The sequence below is a fragment of the Temnothorax nylanderi genome, unplaced genomic scaffold (assembly GCF_030848795.1).
Source record: "Temnothorax nylanderi isolate EJ_2023f unplaced genomic scaffold, tnyl_v1.0 TNYL_tig0082_pilon, whole genome shotgun sequence".
In the NCBI taxonomy this organism is placed as follows: Eukaryota; Metazoa; Arthropoda; class Insecta; order Hymenoptera; family Formicidae; genus Temnothorax; species Temnothorax nylanderi.
The window spans coordinates 412,755-425,982 of record NW_027249144.1 but is presented as its reverse complement, the minus strand read 5'-3'; the positions used below and the strand labels follow the sequence as shown (position 1 = coordinate 425,982).

The window sequence follows — 13,228 nt, the reverse complement described above, 5'->3', positions numbered from 1 at the left end:
TACTTGCGCTTTACGCGCGGAATGGTTCCGCCAGGTACGATCCTTTTTCTCCTTCCGATTCCTTCTTTTACTATGTCTTTTTTATCCTCCCCCCTCTCTCTCTTTCTTTCTCTCTCTCGGGTTCTCTTTCTCTCGAACGAGCAGTTGGATCGATGTACCAAGCCACATTTCGAGTTCAGCGACCGTACGAATTCACTCGGTACACCGATAAATCGGAGAGAATCGAAAATCGTAATAAAATTACCGACAGTAACATCTTCCGTGGATGTCGAACAAGTGATCGTCGTCTCGCGAAGCCGATGACGTTGGTTTCCTGGCGCAAGCAACGGAAGCAGGGAAGATCATTCTAACAAGATTGAAAATTCGTATAGTAGTGCTCGAAATTACGTTTTAAAGCCAATTGTGGATCCTCAATCCGTAAAACACGCTCTTAAAAATAACGAAACTAATTTGAAAGCACATTGAGGTCTAATCATGGTATCTTTAGCTGATTAATTTCCAGAAGCTGCCGGAAAAGTCGCATTGACCGTTTCCCCTTTCGCGAAACAGCTCAACTCTCGTTTCTCTCGCGTATCAAGAGTCCTTCCCAAGTTTTCAGGCCAAGTACAATAATATTATCACTGAGTTAAGTCATCTCGCAGTATAGTCGCAAAGAATTCCCATTAAAGGATTTCAAAGGATAAGGCCGCGAGGGGGGAAGATTCCGCCCGAAACTCAAGTTAAATTATCGCGGAGTGTGTTTGTTCCATTTTCTGCGCCAGCACTGAAAGGAGCGCGCAGCCTTTTGACCTGAATACTCGAGGAGCGCTGTTTTAGCTGCATATATAATGTCACTAAATAAGGGCATTAAACAGGTTATCCCATCACGTCGCGATTAAGCAGCGACACGGTGCGATTTATAACGATTATCGGAAACTAGAATATATGTCGCTCCGTCTCGCAGAAAATATTATTCTGCAGCTGAGGAAACGGGCCGTGAATAAAATACAAAATTGCGTTTATAAGTTAATTTTCCTTACCCGCCGGAAACTTTTACCGTTCATTTTATTACGGCCGTTCGGCCGCAATAAAACTAATCACACTCTTTAATTATCGTAATCCCGGACATTATTCCATGCTGTTAAGCTCAGCACTAATCATCCGATGTGAAGCGATTCCGTTTATCCGCTATGAGCAGAAAACGTACGCTCTCCGCAGCGGAATAGGTGATCCAGTGAACGGCCAGCCACTGGCGGACAATCGGGTCGATTATTCCGTGGTCATGATGTAAAATGATATAATTATTATTTTCTTTTTTTTTAATAAAGACATGAAATGTTAGAGGAATCATATTTTATACGTGATAATATTTTCGCTTGGCAAAAGAAACTCGTATTATCCACCAATATTCTTTAACCGTCGTTCGTTGGTATGTTTACTGGTATTCTATGGCCTTCAATTTCCTTCGTATCGAGGCCCGCGGCTATTCCGCAGTATCGTAAATCGCGAAACGCATCTAGTTGCCAGAGAGAGAGAGAACGAGAGAGAGAAAGAGAGAAAATTAAAGTTAAGGGCAAACAGGCTGCGAGCGGGAGAAAGCGAGGTCGGCCGGGCCCGAACCTCCCTTTTAAAACGCTCCCCGTGGTGAAATAAATTGGCGCCGGCGTGTTTACACGTTAGGGCGAAATTAAAATTCCTGAAGTGTTGCGAGGTAGCTCCCGTCGCTCCCGAGGTAGGAAGAGGCGGAAGAGCAGTGCCGGCGAGAGCGGCTAGCCGCGAGAGGAAAGGGGATGAGGACAGAAAGGTGTATGAGCAGTGGGAGAGAGGACGCGGGCGTCGACGGGCGGATGCCCGAAGGAGAAATGTGTTTAATTAATGACCGGACTAATTAAAAGCCCAAAGAAAAATACACTTGCGCAGAATCCAGGGTGGCGCGGGATAAGGGCCGCGCTAAAACACTCGTTCGGTGTTAATGCACAAAAGCGTCGCGCCGGCGACGGTGACGACGAAGGAAAGAATGGAAACGAGTCGGCTAATAAGTTCGTCCTGTTTCAATTATCTCGACATCCGGTCGTATGTTGGTCGCGTTTGTATGATATCCTGCAAAATGAGCGCGAAGAATCGTCGGAAAATTTACAAGATTGTATCGCGTGTGCAAGTAAAATGATTTTATATCATTAACACCGGCCGATTTTGTCGAAACACGAATTTTGATTTCGCTCTCTATAGAATACAACTAGAATAGCAACGAGACAAAATACCGATTGCAAATTTATAACTTCGAAGCGTCAGTGCAATTTCGAAGTTCCACCCGTATCGGATCCTTGCATTTCGCAAGTTCGAAAATTGCTTTGTCTCAAACTGGATTTCCTTGCTCGTATCGATCGAGCCTTATCGGGGCTCGATTCGCGTGTGCGCGTTCTATTAGGCTCCCACCTTCCACCTTCACCCTTAGTATAATGATCATACTACGGTTTACCAATGAACAAACGAACACATCCTGTTAATGTATGAATCTTGCAGGGAGCAAACGCAGGGTTCCCCCAGATACAAACACATGCATCCGCATGTGTGTATGCACCTGACACCGCTGAGTACATATATCCGCGCGGCGCGCATATTATGCGCTCTAAGGTACGGTAGTTCTAATTAAATAATTAATGGGTCGTCTATATCGCGAAACTCGGAAGATACATGCGCTTCCTTACTGGAACAATCGCACGTACTATATATGCACTCCGCAGGATATTCTGAAATATTAAACTACTCGTTCATACACCCACACACACGTACGCGCTCGTGCATGCGAAATTATTATTTCCAACGACAATAAACGCGTAGTATTAATTATCTTCCGTGCGTTCGCTGCGCATAATCACTATAGGAACGTGATCGCGTTGAATTTGTGGGAAATATGAAGCTCAAATAGCTCCGGCTATACGACCGATGCGTCATCAAACTCCGGAACTCAATTTATCGAGGAGACAGTAAGCTCGCAAAACAAAGTCCATGTGGGTACCGATACTATCAAAGATAATCTCGATACCGCTGGGAAATTCCTGCGGGAGACACGGTGCATCGGAACAACAAATAAAAGAAATCCTCGACGACACCGTGCTTTACGTTACGGATGACGCGGCGCCGCTGTAAATAAAATGACGCGTTACTAATTTAGATTTCTGTCAGATAAAGCCGTCCAGCAGAGCGCTCGTCACGGCGCTCGTCATTCAGTTGCGTTTCGATATGGCTCGAGCCTCGAGCTGCACTTGATCGTGTCGAACATTAAAAATATGTCCAACAACGTGTGGAAATATCTGCATGAGAGCGCAGTAAACGCTATGATTAGGGCAACAGGAGTATTACTCATATGAAAATACAGTCGGTTTCATATTGCGTCACTTGATGCACGAAGATGTCTATATCTATATAACCGTGGAGAATCGAAGTGGGGGTAATTATGCAGCGATGCAGAACCGATTAAGCATAATGACTTCCTTATTGATTTCTTCCTAGACATACGTCACAACTGTAGATGTAATTAAAGAGTTTTATTATGATAAAAAGGTATCATACACAACGCAGATCTTTAAAACTTTTATAAAATCATATTCAACAGTGTCTCTCAGAGATAATATTGTGTTTTTAATATAAAAATCAGTTTTATCGCACAAATCTTTAAATCTCTATCCTTCCATTTTCGCGTTTTTGCCACTCGATGCTAAAATTGTGTGAAGGAGATTTACAATTGTCAATCCGTAATGTTTTGTTGCTGTTATCTTGTTTTGACGTCACATCGAACTGTCTGGCGTTATTGCAGGCTCGATGATGCCCGGCTATATATTTCGCGCGCCCGCACAGCTCACACGTCCCTCGGAACATTTACGAATTGACGTAGGCCTCGCGAATCCAATCACGGAAATGACCGATAGAGGTAAATCCAACGTACGAGTTGTAATCGCAGCTGCCTCTGTTCTCCGGGCTTACGCTCACGACGCCACGAAGATACCAAATGCCATCCTTCTCGAAGCACAAGCCGCCGCCGCTGTCCCCGTCGCAAACACTCGAGCCTGATAATTGTGCAATTACTTTCATTATGTACGATTACGAAATACAAAGGAGAAACGCACGTGCATTCACGTTTTCAGAAGTGCATGTTTTTATCGCGATTGTAGTAAAGATACTCAAAAGTTACTTCATCTGTCATCAGTCAATTAGCGTTATCAAACATTACGTAATCTCACGCATGTTCTCCTATGAGCAAGCAAATAAATATCTCGTTCGTTCGCATACATAGACTCACCGTTTAAGTGGCCGGCGCAGAATTTGTCGGACGTGAGGTATCCTCGAAAATCTACAGGAACCGCGGACAAACACTGATCGTACGGCACGAACGGCATGTCAATTTCCTGTAAGCTCCTGGTGGGTTCGCCTTTGATGTCTTTACCCCAGCCGACCACCTGAAATCACGAAGTGAGCTCACGTGTCCGTTTTATTTTCTCTTTACATTCTATTCTCCCTTCCTCCTCGTGCCAACAAGCGAAACGAACCCCGTACTTCACAAAAATTAGATAAACCCCCCCCCCCCCACTCGCGATCAGACACAAAACTATACGCATTGCACTCGCGCGGCAATTAAAATGGACACCCTGTAACAATGTCCCAACGTGCACGCGGGCCGAAGTTTAGTTTCAAAACTGTGCCGTTAATGCAGTTTACAACTAGTAGTTCGCCAAATGTACTTTCGCTCGGACATTACAAAGCGCCCTCGTAATTAATTAAATTGCCGCTAAGACGGCCAATTAGTCGGTTCTCACAATTGATACTTGGCCCATGTTACCTTGCCGGCGTGTCCCACTTGCAGCTGCTCCCTCTCGTACGTGTTGTCCCAGTCTATGCAGACGGGCCTTACTAAGGTAGTCAGCTCGAAGGGCGTCTTCAACTTCAACAAAGCTATGTCGTTGGCGAAATTACCTCTCGCTCCCTGGTACCTGCCGCCCGCTTGAATGCTCTCCACCGACGATTGCTGCGCGTATTTCTCTCTGGCGTTCCAATCGCGATAATGTTTGCCGACGGCCACAGCGTATTTCGATGTGCGGTACAGTCTGTTGTAAGTCTCATCGTAGAAACAGTGGGCCGCTACGAAATGCATTTACACGACGAGAGTAAATCCATGAATAAAATGATTCACCCGCGCGATAATTTACCTGATACGACGAGATTGTTGCTAATTAAAGCGCCGCCGCATATCTGCTGGTACTCGCCCGCATGCTCCTTGGCGTAAATACCCACGTGCCATGGAAATACCCCTGCTTTTGCTTGAAATCCGTTTACGATTAAGGTGTTGCCGCGCGCGATGGCCGTTCCACATTCTAATTAAGCAGACGGTCGTTAATATTTTCGCAGTACGATGGCACGATAATTGCAGATGAGCCGCCGGATCATAAATCACTAGCTGGAAAAAAAGTCTCGAAACTGTAATCTTATACGGCAATTATTGAGGAAAAACGTCATGTGTGGTCTGCTAATGGACGGTAGCATGCATGGTTGACGTTCAATTCGTCGAGACTTTTTCGTTTTTTTTTTCCGTTTCCTCGCGTCAGGAAGCACGTGAATGACAAGTACCTGGTAGACAGCGAAAAAGGCGACGATCCCATAAACCATCGTCGAGACACGTGATCTCCCTGTAAGCCGGATCGTTCGTTAAAGGTAATTTATAAGATGATTTACAGGCGAGTGTAGCCCGTGTACCAGGCATTATGCGCTCGCTACAGGACACCGTTTTCCCCTGGTAGCTGCAAGAAATGTCCACGCTGGTGCTGTTCAACGGCGGGCAGACTTCTAGAGATAATCAACGGAGAAGGTAAATAATAAATTTTATATCATACGACGCGTCGTTAAATAAGAAAAATGTTGCCTCAAGCAGAGACTTCAACGTTCGAAGGTACACTGTCGAAATAGACTTACTGAGACACGAAGGCGGCTGATACCAGTCGTTGTCGACACAAACGGAAATGGTGTTTCCGCTCAATATGTAATTGCTCTTACAAGTAAAATTGAGGATACTGTTTTTGGGAACCAAGTCACCGGGACGTTTAATACAAGGTTCTTCGCAATCAGTCAATTCGTAGTTCCCCCCTTCCGGTTGTTCAGGCAGAACGCAGTCACTCTCTCGATTTCTGTTTCTAGAATTTCGTGAATATGCAAAATCATGCGTTTAAAGCTGAGATTTTCAAAGATCAAATAAAAAGAGAAATTAAGAAAGACAGAAAAAGAACGAAGTTAAATATCATTATCAGAAGTCCGTGTCAAGTGATTATTGCCGTATTCATTCATATTGTGTCAAGTAATGCATTCGAATAAAAAAAGACATGATAATAAGCATTTAACTTACCCAAGATTACTACAAGATTCTTCGTCGCTGGCATCGCGACAATCAATCTTATTATCGCATTTAACGCTTCGCGGCAGGCACTCATTACTTCCACAACGAAACTCATTGCCTCTATTTAAAAATAATTGAATTTTCTCGTGAGTATTTCTAAACTAACACGAAGACACAAATATGAATGTAAGATAAGTACCATCTCCGTCATACATTACACTACTAAAAAAATTCTATGTGTTTAATTGACAATGAGAGGTAGTCAAATGTACCTGCACTGTCGACTCTGTGGATATTCATTTCGATCGTCTGGACCATGGAGGACCTCTCTATCGTAATCGGGACGAGGTCTTTGGGTGGATCTATCGTTATTTGGATAGTCACGTGGATAGTTCTCACCTTTGGATGAACTTTCGTAATCGGTACGAGGTCTTTGGGTAGATCTATCGTTATTTGGATAGTTTTCACCTTTGAATGAACTTTCGTAATCGGGACGAGGTCTTTGGGTGGATCTATCGTTATTTGGATAGTCACGTGGATAGCTTTCACCTTTGGATGAAGTTTCGTAATCGGAACGAGGTCTTTGGGTGGATCTATCGTTATTTGGATAGTCACGTGGATAGTTTTCACCTTTTGATGAACTTTCGTAATCAGGACGAGGTGTTTGGGTGGATCTATCGTTATTTGGATAGTTACGTGGATAGTTTTCACCTTTTGATGGACTTTCGTAATCAGGACGAGGTCTTTGGGTGGATCTATCGTTGTTTGGATAGTCACGTGGATAGTTTTCACCTTTGGATGAACTTTCGTAATCGGGACGAGGTCTTTGAGTGGATCTATCGTTATTTGGATAGTTACGTGGATAGTTTTCACCTTTGGATGAGCTTTCGTGATCGGAATAAGATGTTTGAGTGGATCTATCGTTATTTGGATAGTTACGTGGATGGTTTTCACCTTTGGATGAGCTTTCGTAATCGGAATGAGGTCTTTGAGTGGACCTACCGTTACTTGGATAGTTTTCACCTTTGGATAAACTTTCGTAATCGGAACGAGGTCTTTTGGTGGATCCACCGTTATTTGGATAGTTGTATGGATAGTTTTCACCTTTCGATGTACTTTCGTAATCAGGATGAGGCCTTCGAGTGAATCCACCGTTATTTGGATAGTTTTCACCTTCTTCGGATGAACTTTCGGTGTCGACTTTGTTCCGGCCCGGAGGACGGTTACCGTTTAATATTAGAGGCCTGCCACCCGTTAATCCGGGAGGACCGCGACCACCTGGCGGTCCTCTGCTACTATCCCCCCATTTATTATGACCCGGTGGTCCGGAAAAATTATTGTTCTCGTTCCACTTGGAGCGGCCTGGTGGGCCAATCACGGCTGTCTCATATTGATCAGAAAACCCATCCGAGATTCGCACACGATCCTGTAGGGACACTAAAAGTGCATAATTTCTGCGTAAATGCTTCCACTAATTCTCGGAAAATCACATATATTTTCTTTATCACATATATAAGAATATTATTAATTCCGCGTTGAAATTTAGTCAATCGCTAAACAAGAGACTATTATTTAGTGGAAAAAACCAATGAGCTAATTATATCAACAGATAAAAAGGGAAACACACACACACAGTGATAGAAATAAATTCTACAGATCACATTTTCAAGGATTCTTATGTATAGCGCGCGACTGCTTCGATCTTTGAACACTACAAAAACCGGTCAATGTAAACTTGTGAGGGAATTCGTGACCGCGCGTTAGTTTATGAATATTCAATCATCCTCCAGTAAGCGGGAATGACGTTCGGTTTCTGTCACATTTCCATTCTAGCTTCAAGTATAGAAATACTTCTTAGAAATATCGCGATGTGTGTGTTAATATCGAAACTACTCCCATCTCACATTGCACATTATTTACAATTATTGTGGATCGGATTTTATGGGCGCGTCACTTTTATTCACGCCAGATTAATTTCACTGTTCGCCCGACGACCTGCCCGCGTTATTCGACGATACAGAAGCGCGTCGAATGAGAACGCGACGCTTAATCTCACAATTAAATCGCATCGCTGCGCTGGGCAAACTTTAGCGTTCTTCGCACGGAATTCCGTGAAGCGGTAAGACGGCGTCGGAAACAACAGCAGGAGCGCGGATCAAAACATTATGTAAGTTACTCACGCGACGGTAGTAAGGCAAGCAACGACAGAGCCACCGAGAATGCAACGCGTGCGGTCGTAATCGGCATGGCTTTCGCCGCTCATAGTCGATGAGGAACTGACCGTGAGTTCCACGTCAGGTCCAGTCAACACTCGGAATGCCCCACGATAACGTAGAGATCATTTTGCTAACGGCGCGAAGTGGAACTGTGTGAAAGGTCTCGAGGATGATACCGTCAGCAAAAAACATTCGTAGAAGCGTCCGTAAACCGATAACAAAATAAATATAAACAATTTGACTTATCGAGAATTGCGTTATCGAGAAATGTTTGCGGGCTCGCGGAATAATCTCTGCGAAACAACTTCGACGAAATTTAACACTAATGAAAACGACTATAAATTAGATTATAATTTCTTCGTATAATATATATTTTTTGTAATTATATTTTATCGACGTGATTTTATCCGGAGATTAACACCGTGTGGCCTCTGATCTACTCGCTCCGTTATATAGCTTCAGTATACATAACTTCATCAATGTGCTCGTTACCACCGAAAGTTGGCAACTTTCACGCATCGTATTACCCGCGATAAGAGCAAGAGTCGATAAATTCAAGCAACTCGGCGGAAGCAATAATCACGAAAATGAACGTTTTACTCCAGAAACATGGAGCTAAACACATATATAAGGTCCCGGAAGGATTACGCGAACTATGCACCGACATCGCACGCGAGGTTCGCTCTATGAAATCGTTATTTGACTTACCGCCGTCACGTCAAAGGACGATTAAATTATTATCTGATCCGTAAAGGTTCTACGCTCGCAACCGAGGAACATTTATTGCTTCGTTGCTGATTATGTTGAAGCGCTTTTGATCACACGGGAAAATGCTAAAGGTACCAACGTCGTCTATGTAACAATTTCACAACATTGGATGTCTTGATATTATTCGTTCGCAAACAGACGCTAATTGGAACGTTAAGCTAATTAATTACTGATGCACGCGCACCGGTACACACCAGTTTATCCCACGAATCATTATGTAAATTCAAAGGTCGCGGAGAATGATCGCGTGTATATCATCCGCGTGCGGTAAAGTAATAAATCGCGCTATACTCGTGCATCGCGTTCTACGGTACAATTGTGCAATTGCAGTCGCGGTGAAAGTCGTAAACAATATTTTATTGGGGAGCCAGGCCATCGTGGGTATACTTCACCGGAGCGGCTTGAGTTTAGAGCAGATCGCCCGCGCCGCGCCCAGGATTCAGGTATAGAATTTACTGTCGCGTGCCGGATAAGGATCCAGCAGTTAAATAATATTTCAGAGATTCTTTTCTACCTTTTTTGCGCTCAGACGGCGTTCCGCGCGTACTTGGACGCGGTAGACATGCGAGCGGCCCAGGTGTGCGACGGTAATTACACGGTGAATTATGTAGAAAAACAATTTTGCGGCGGGTGAACCCGCCGCGCGCCCGGCATTTCTATAAAGCACAACGGGCAAAAAGTATGCGAGAGTAATTCCTCTCCTTTCGACCGCTAGACACGACTTGCGACGAGAGGTCCAAGGTATCTCTGCAAAGTATTCTGCAAGCGACGGGGGTCCCGCTGGAACAGGCGGAGAAGCATGCCACGATAATACAAGTATGCGCTAATTACCATGCGAGACCTAACGAGAACCCCTCTATCATGGAGCTTTATCGTGGCTCGCGGCTCTTTGAGTCATTTTCGGTGTTATTAATCAGGCCGCTTTCCGCGGGCATTACGAGAGGATGCTGTTAAACGAGTCCCGCGGCATGATTCAATGGCAACGAGCGGCAGCAAGGACTCTCGAGATTTTGAGGAAGGCAGGAGCTTCGCAAGCGGAAGCGTCGAAAGCCGCCATTCTAATACAGGCTACTTATCGCGGGTACTACACGAGGAGGAACCTAAAAATGAAAATGAGTAAGATCACTCAGAGATCCGCCTCGGCGCACTAGAATAGTATTTAAAATCGTGTGCATGACTTCCCGTAGAGGATGTACAACCGCAAGAGGAAGAAAAAGAAAGCGAGGTAGACATAATAGAACCCGGAGAGGCCGTTCAAGCAGTAGCCTGGCTGGATACGATGTACGAAGAATCAGGACTGACACCGATGAGAGCAAACGAAGCTGCGTCCGTTATACAAGTAAATTAATTAAATAACTGAAGTTATTGTGTATTATATTATACGTAAAATTATTATATATTATATTTTGCCAACTCTATGCCGAAAATCGAAGAGAAATAATTATCAATTGTCACGAATGTCATAGAAAGCTTACAGACGATATCGCCAGAAAAGAAGTGACGCTAATCCGTCGGTAGAATCAACGAGATCAACGGTGGCGGGAGCCATTCTCAAAAATTTGCACCAAAAGGTTTTCGACGAAGTCATGGCCCGCGTAGACATCCCCACGGAATTCGGTGATCGAGAGGACTTGTTGGAAGCTGGCGAGGAACTTCAACGTGTTTTTAATGATCGATTGATGCGTGCTCGCTTGGCGGAGGAAGGTGACGATTTTGCAAAACAATAATATCAGAGAGAAAGAGAGAGAGAGAGAGAGAGAGAGAGAGAGAGAGAGAGAGAGAGAGAGAGATTAAAATTATATTGTAAAATTTTTAAAAATACTAAAATATATTTATCCAAATATGCAAACAGAATACAGCGAAGAGAACCTCGTTCACGTAGAAGAGTTCGACGAATCGTTTAAAAAACTGGTGGACAATGGCATGTATTGGATCGGCATGGCGAAAGATTGGCAAGAAGGTCGAGAAATCGAAGTAGAGTTGGAACGTGACGAAGAAACAGACACGTACGTGCAAGACTAGCGTCGGAGAGAGAGCCGAACTTTCCGCAAGGGGAAAGGAAAAGCGTCGCGATGCTGCGGAATCCTTTTCAGAGACCGGCGGGATGAGCCAATTAACATGGAAGCTGCGGGTGAACGGTGCGAGAAAAGAATCGAGACAACGAGCACAAAGAGTCCAGCAAGCGAAAAGCTGCTCTCCGGAGGCTGCCGAATGCCGGAGACACCGCGGATTTTAATGCACATGCTTACGTTCGATAATTCCGTTAACGTTCCGCGCTTCTGTAGCGAGCTTAAAATTTCCCCGGACGGAAAACTGGCTCTCTGGCATGCGTATTACGAGTAAAACGAGTTAAAAGTTAATTGTCCCGCCTATGCAACGTTAATTTAATTCGAACAATACAGGCTAAACGGTTTCATGGACTTGTCCAAAATTTGATTTGCATAATTTTTATTCTCAACGTTTAGCGTTTTAATACTCTGTTACTATTTCGCTGCGTTAATACGTCGGGTAAATATAGCAAAAAAAAAGTTTTTAGTTGGAACGGGAAAAGGTGTAAAAGTTGCGAGAATTTCGCTTAAATTTTTCATGCAGCACGGATCAAAATGTAGAAGCGCAATTTCAAATAAATTATAAGTCGTTTTTTATTCCAAATGGCTGGTGCGCGCGATAAATGTTGGACGTTGAAAATAACCAGAAAATAGAAAATTGGCGTAAAAAGTCCGTGAACGTGTTTACGGAACGAAATTGAATTAGAAGACGCGTCTACAAGGCGCTCGACTCGAGCAACAGCGGGTGGCAGCCGTCTCGTTCAAAGGGGACTTCAATCGGTCGAATTCACCCTCTGGCGGCCCGTGTCGGCCACATCCACGACCACACGTCCTCGCGATCGCCGCGGTTCCGCAGTTCTCGCAACGTGCAGCAGCTCGGCAAACGTGCTTTACGCTCGGTCCCTCGTGCGGAACCGCGTTTACGATCTCGAGCGGCGACTCCGGCTGATCGATGATTTCCGAAGTCAACGATTTGTTACACTCGTCCTTGTCCCCCATCCTGTCGCCCAATCGCTCCCTATCCCCGCACCTTCTGCCGCGCCACTTCCTGCCGGCTTTATATTTTTCAGCGAGGATGCACATAGAGTCCTTGTGATTGATAACAGCCACGCCGCTGTCGTCGTCCTCGTCTTCGCCATCATCGTCGTCGTCGTCGTTCTTCTCCCTGCATTCCTCGTCGTTCCGCTCACGAGAGGCAAGTATTATTCCAGAATACTCCTTCGAGTAACACTGCCGCGCGTACAATCGACTATTCTCGCCTCGCATCTGATCGCGCCAGCTTTTGTGCTGAGCTTTCTCGCCGGAGACGTCGCTCCCGCGCGTCTCGCATCTGCAATATGAATGACGCGAAGAGAGTGAATTAAACAGAGATTGCAGCTGCGGGGCGTTTTCATCCCCCTCAGTCACGTATCCTCCGTCTCACCCCCTTTATTCATCCCGATTTCTTTCCTAAAATAACGATATTTTTTTATAAAATTTGTTAGTAATGTGTATACGAAGTGCGACGATCGATACTTTACGTATGGGGATTTCCCTTAGTATTATAAAAAGATTTCTTATTAACCCCTTGATATTTATGCACGAGCTGTCGCGCTGCTGATAACAGCATTGCCGATGGAAGTAATCGCAACGATAATCGTGGCGATGGTGGCACCCGTAGCGGCTACGATCGCACGACGATCTCGACAGATTCGGAATAGAGTCTTCACGCGGATGACACTCGCATCGCCAGATCGAATCGACAATTTTCCGATGGGTCGCCGAGGCATTCGCCCTCGTCCACGCGTCTTTGACATCCGGACCGCGACCCCGAGCATCGTTGATAACGACGCCCT

The 13,228-nt window shown here is 44.9% G+C and overlaps 2 protein-coding genes across 2 annotated transcripts; one reads left to right on the top strand and one right to left on the bottom strand.

Annotated features, from left to right (window-relative positions):
• Window positions 1-3,512: 3,512 nt before the first annotated feature.
• On the bottom strand, window positions 3,513-8,697 carry LOC139774543 (uncharacterized). The gene is made up of 9 exons (XM_071709909.1): window positions 8,542-8,697; window positions 6,634-7,798; window positions 6,371-6,481; window positions 5,944-6,161; window positions 5,602-5,817; window positions 5,184-5,348; window positions 4,817-5,115; window positions 4,280-4,436; window positions 3,513-4,046 (listed from the first exon to the last, which is right to left on the bottom strand). The coding sequence occupies exons 1-9, from the start codon at window positions 8,606-8,608 to the stop codon at window positions 3,859-3,861; spliced, it is 2,586 nt and encodes an 861-aa protein (XP_071566010.1). The 5' UTR covers window positions 8,609-8,697; the 3' UTR covers window positions 3,513-3,858.
• Window positions 8,698-8,779: 82 nt separating this feature from the next.
• LOC139774544 (uncharacterized) lies at window positions 8,780-11,990 on the top strand. Its single transcript, XM_071709910.1, has 7 exons — window positions 8,780-9,788; window positions 9,875-9,932; window positions 10,061-10,161; window positions 10,263-10,461; window positions 10,533-10,684; window positions 10,812-11,049; window positions 11,198-11,990. Exons 1-7 carry the CDS (start codon window positions 9,585-9,587, stop codon window positions 11,365-11,367), a joined length of 1,122 nt encoding a protein of 373 aa, XP_071566011.1. The 5' UTR covers window positions 8,780-9,584; the 3' UTR covers window positions 11,368-11,990.
• The last annotated feature ends 1,238 nt before the right edge of the window (window positions 11,991-13,228 follow it).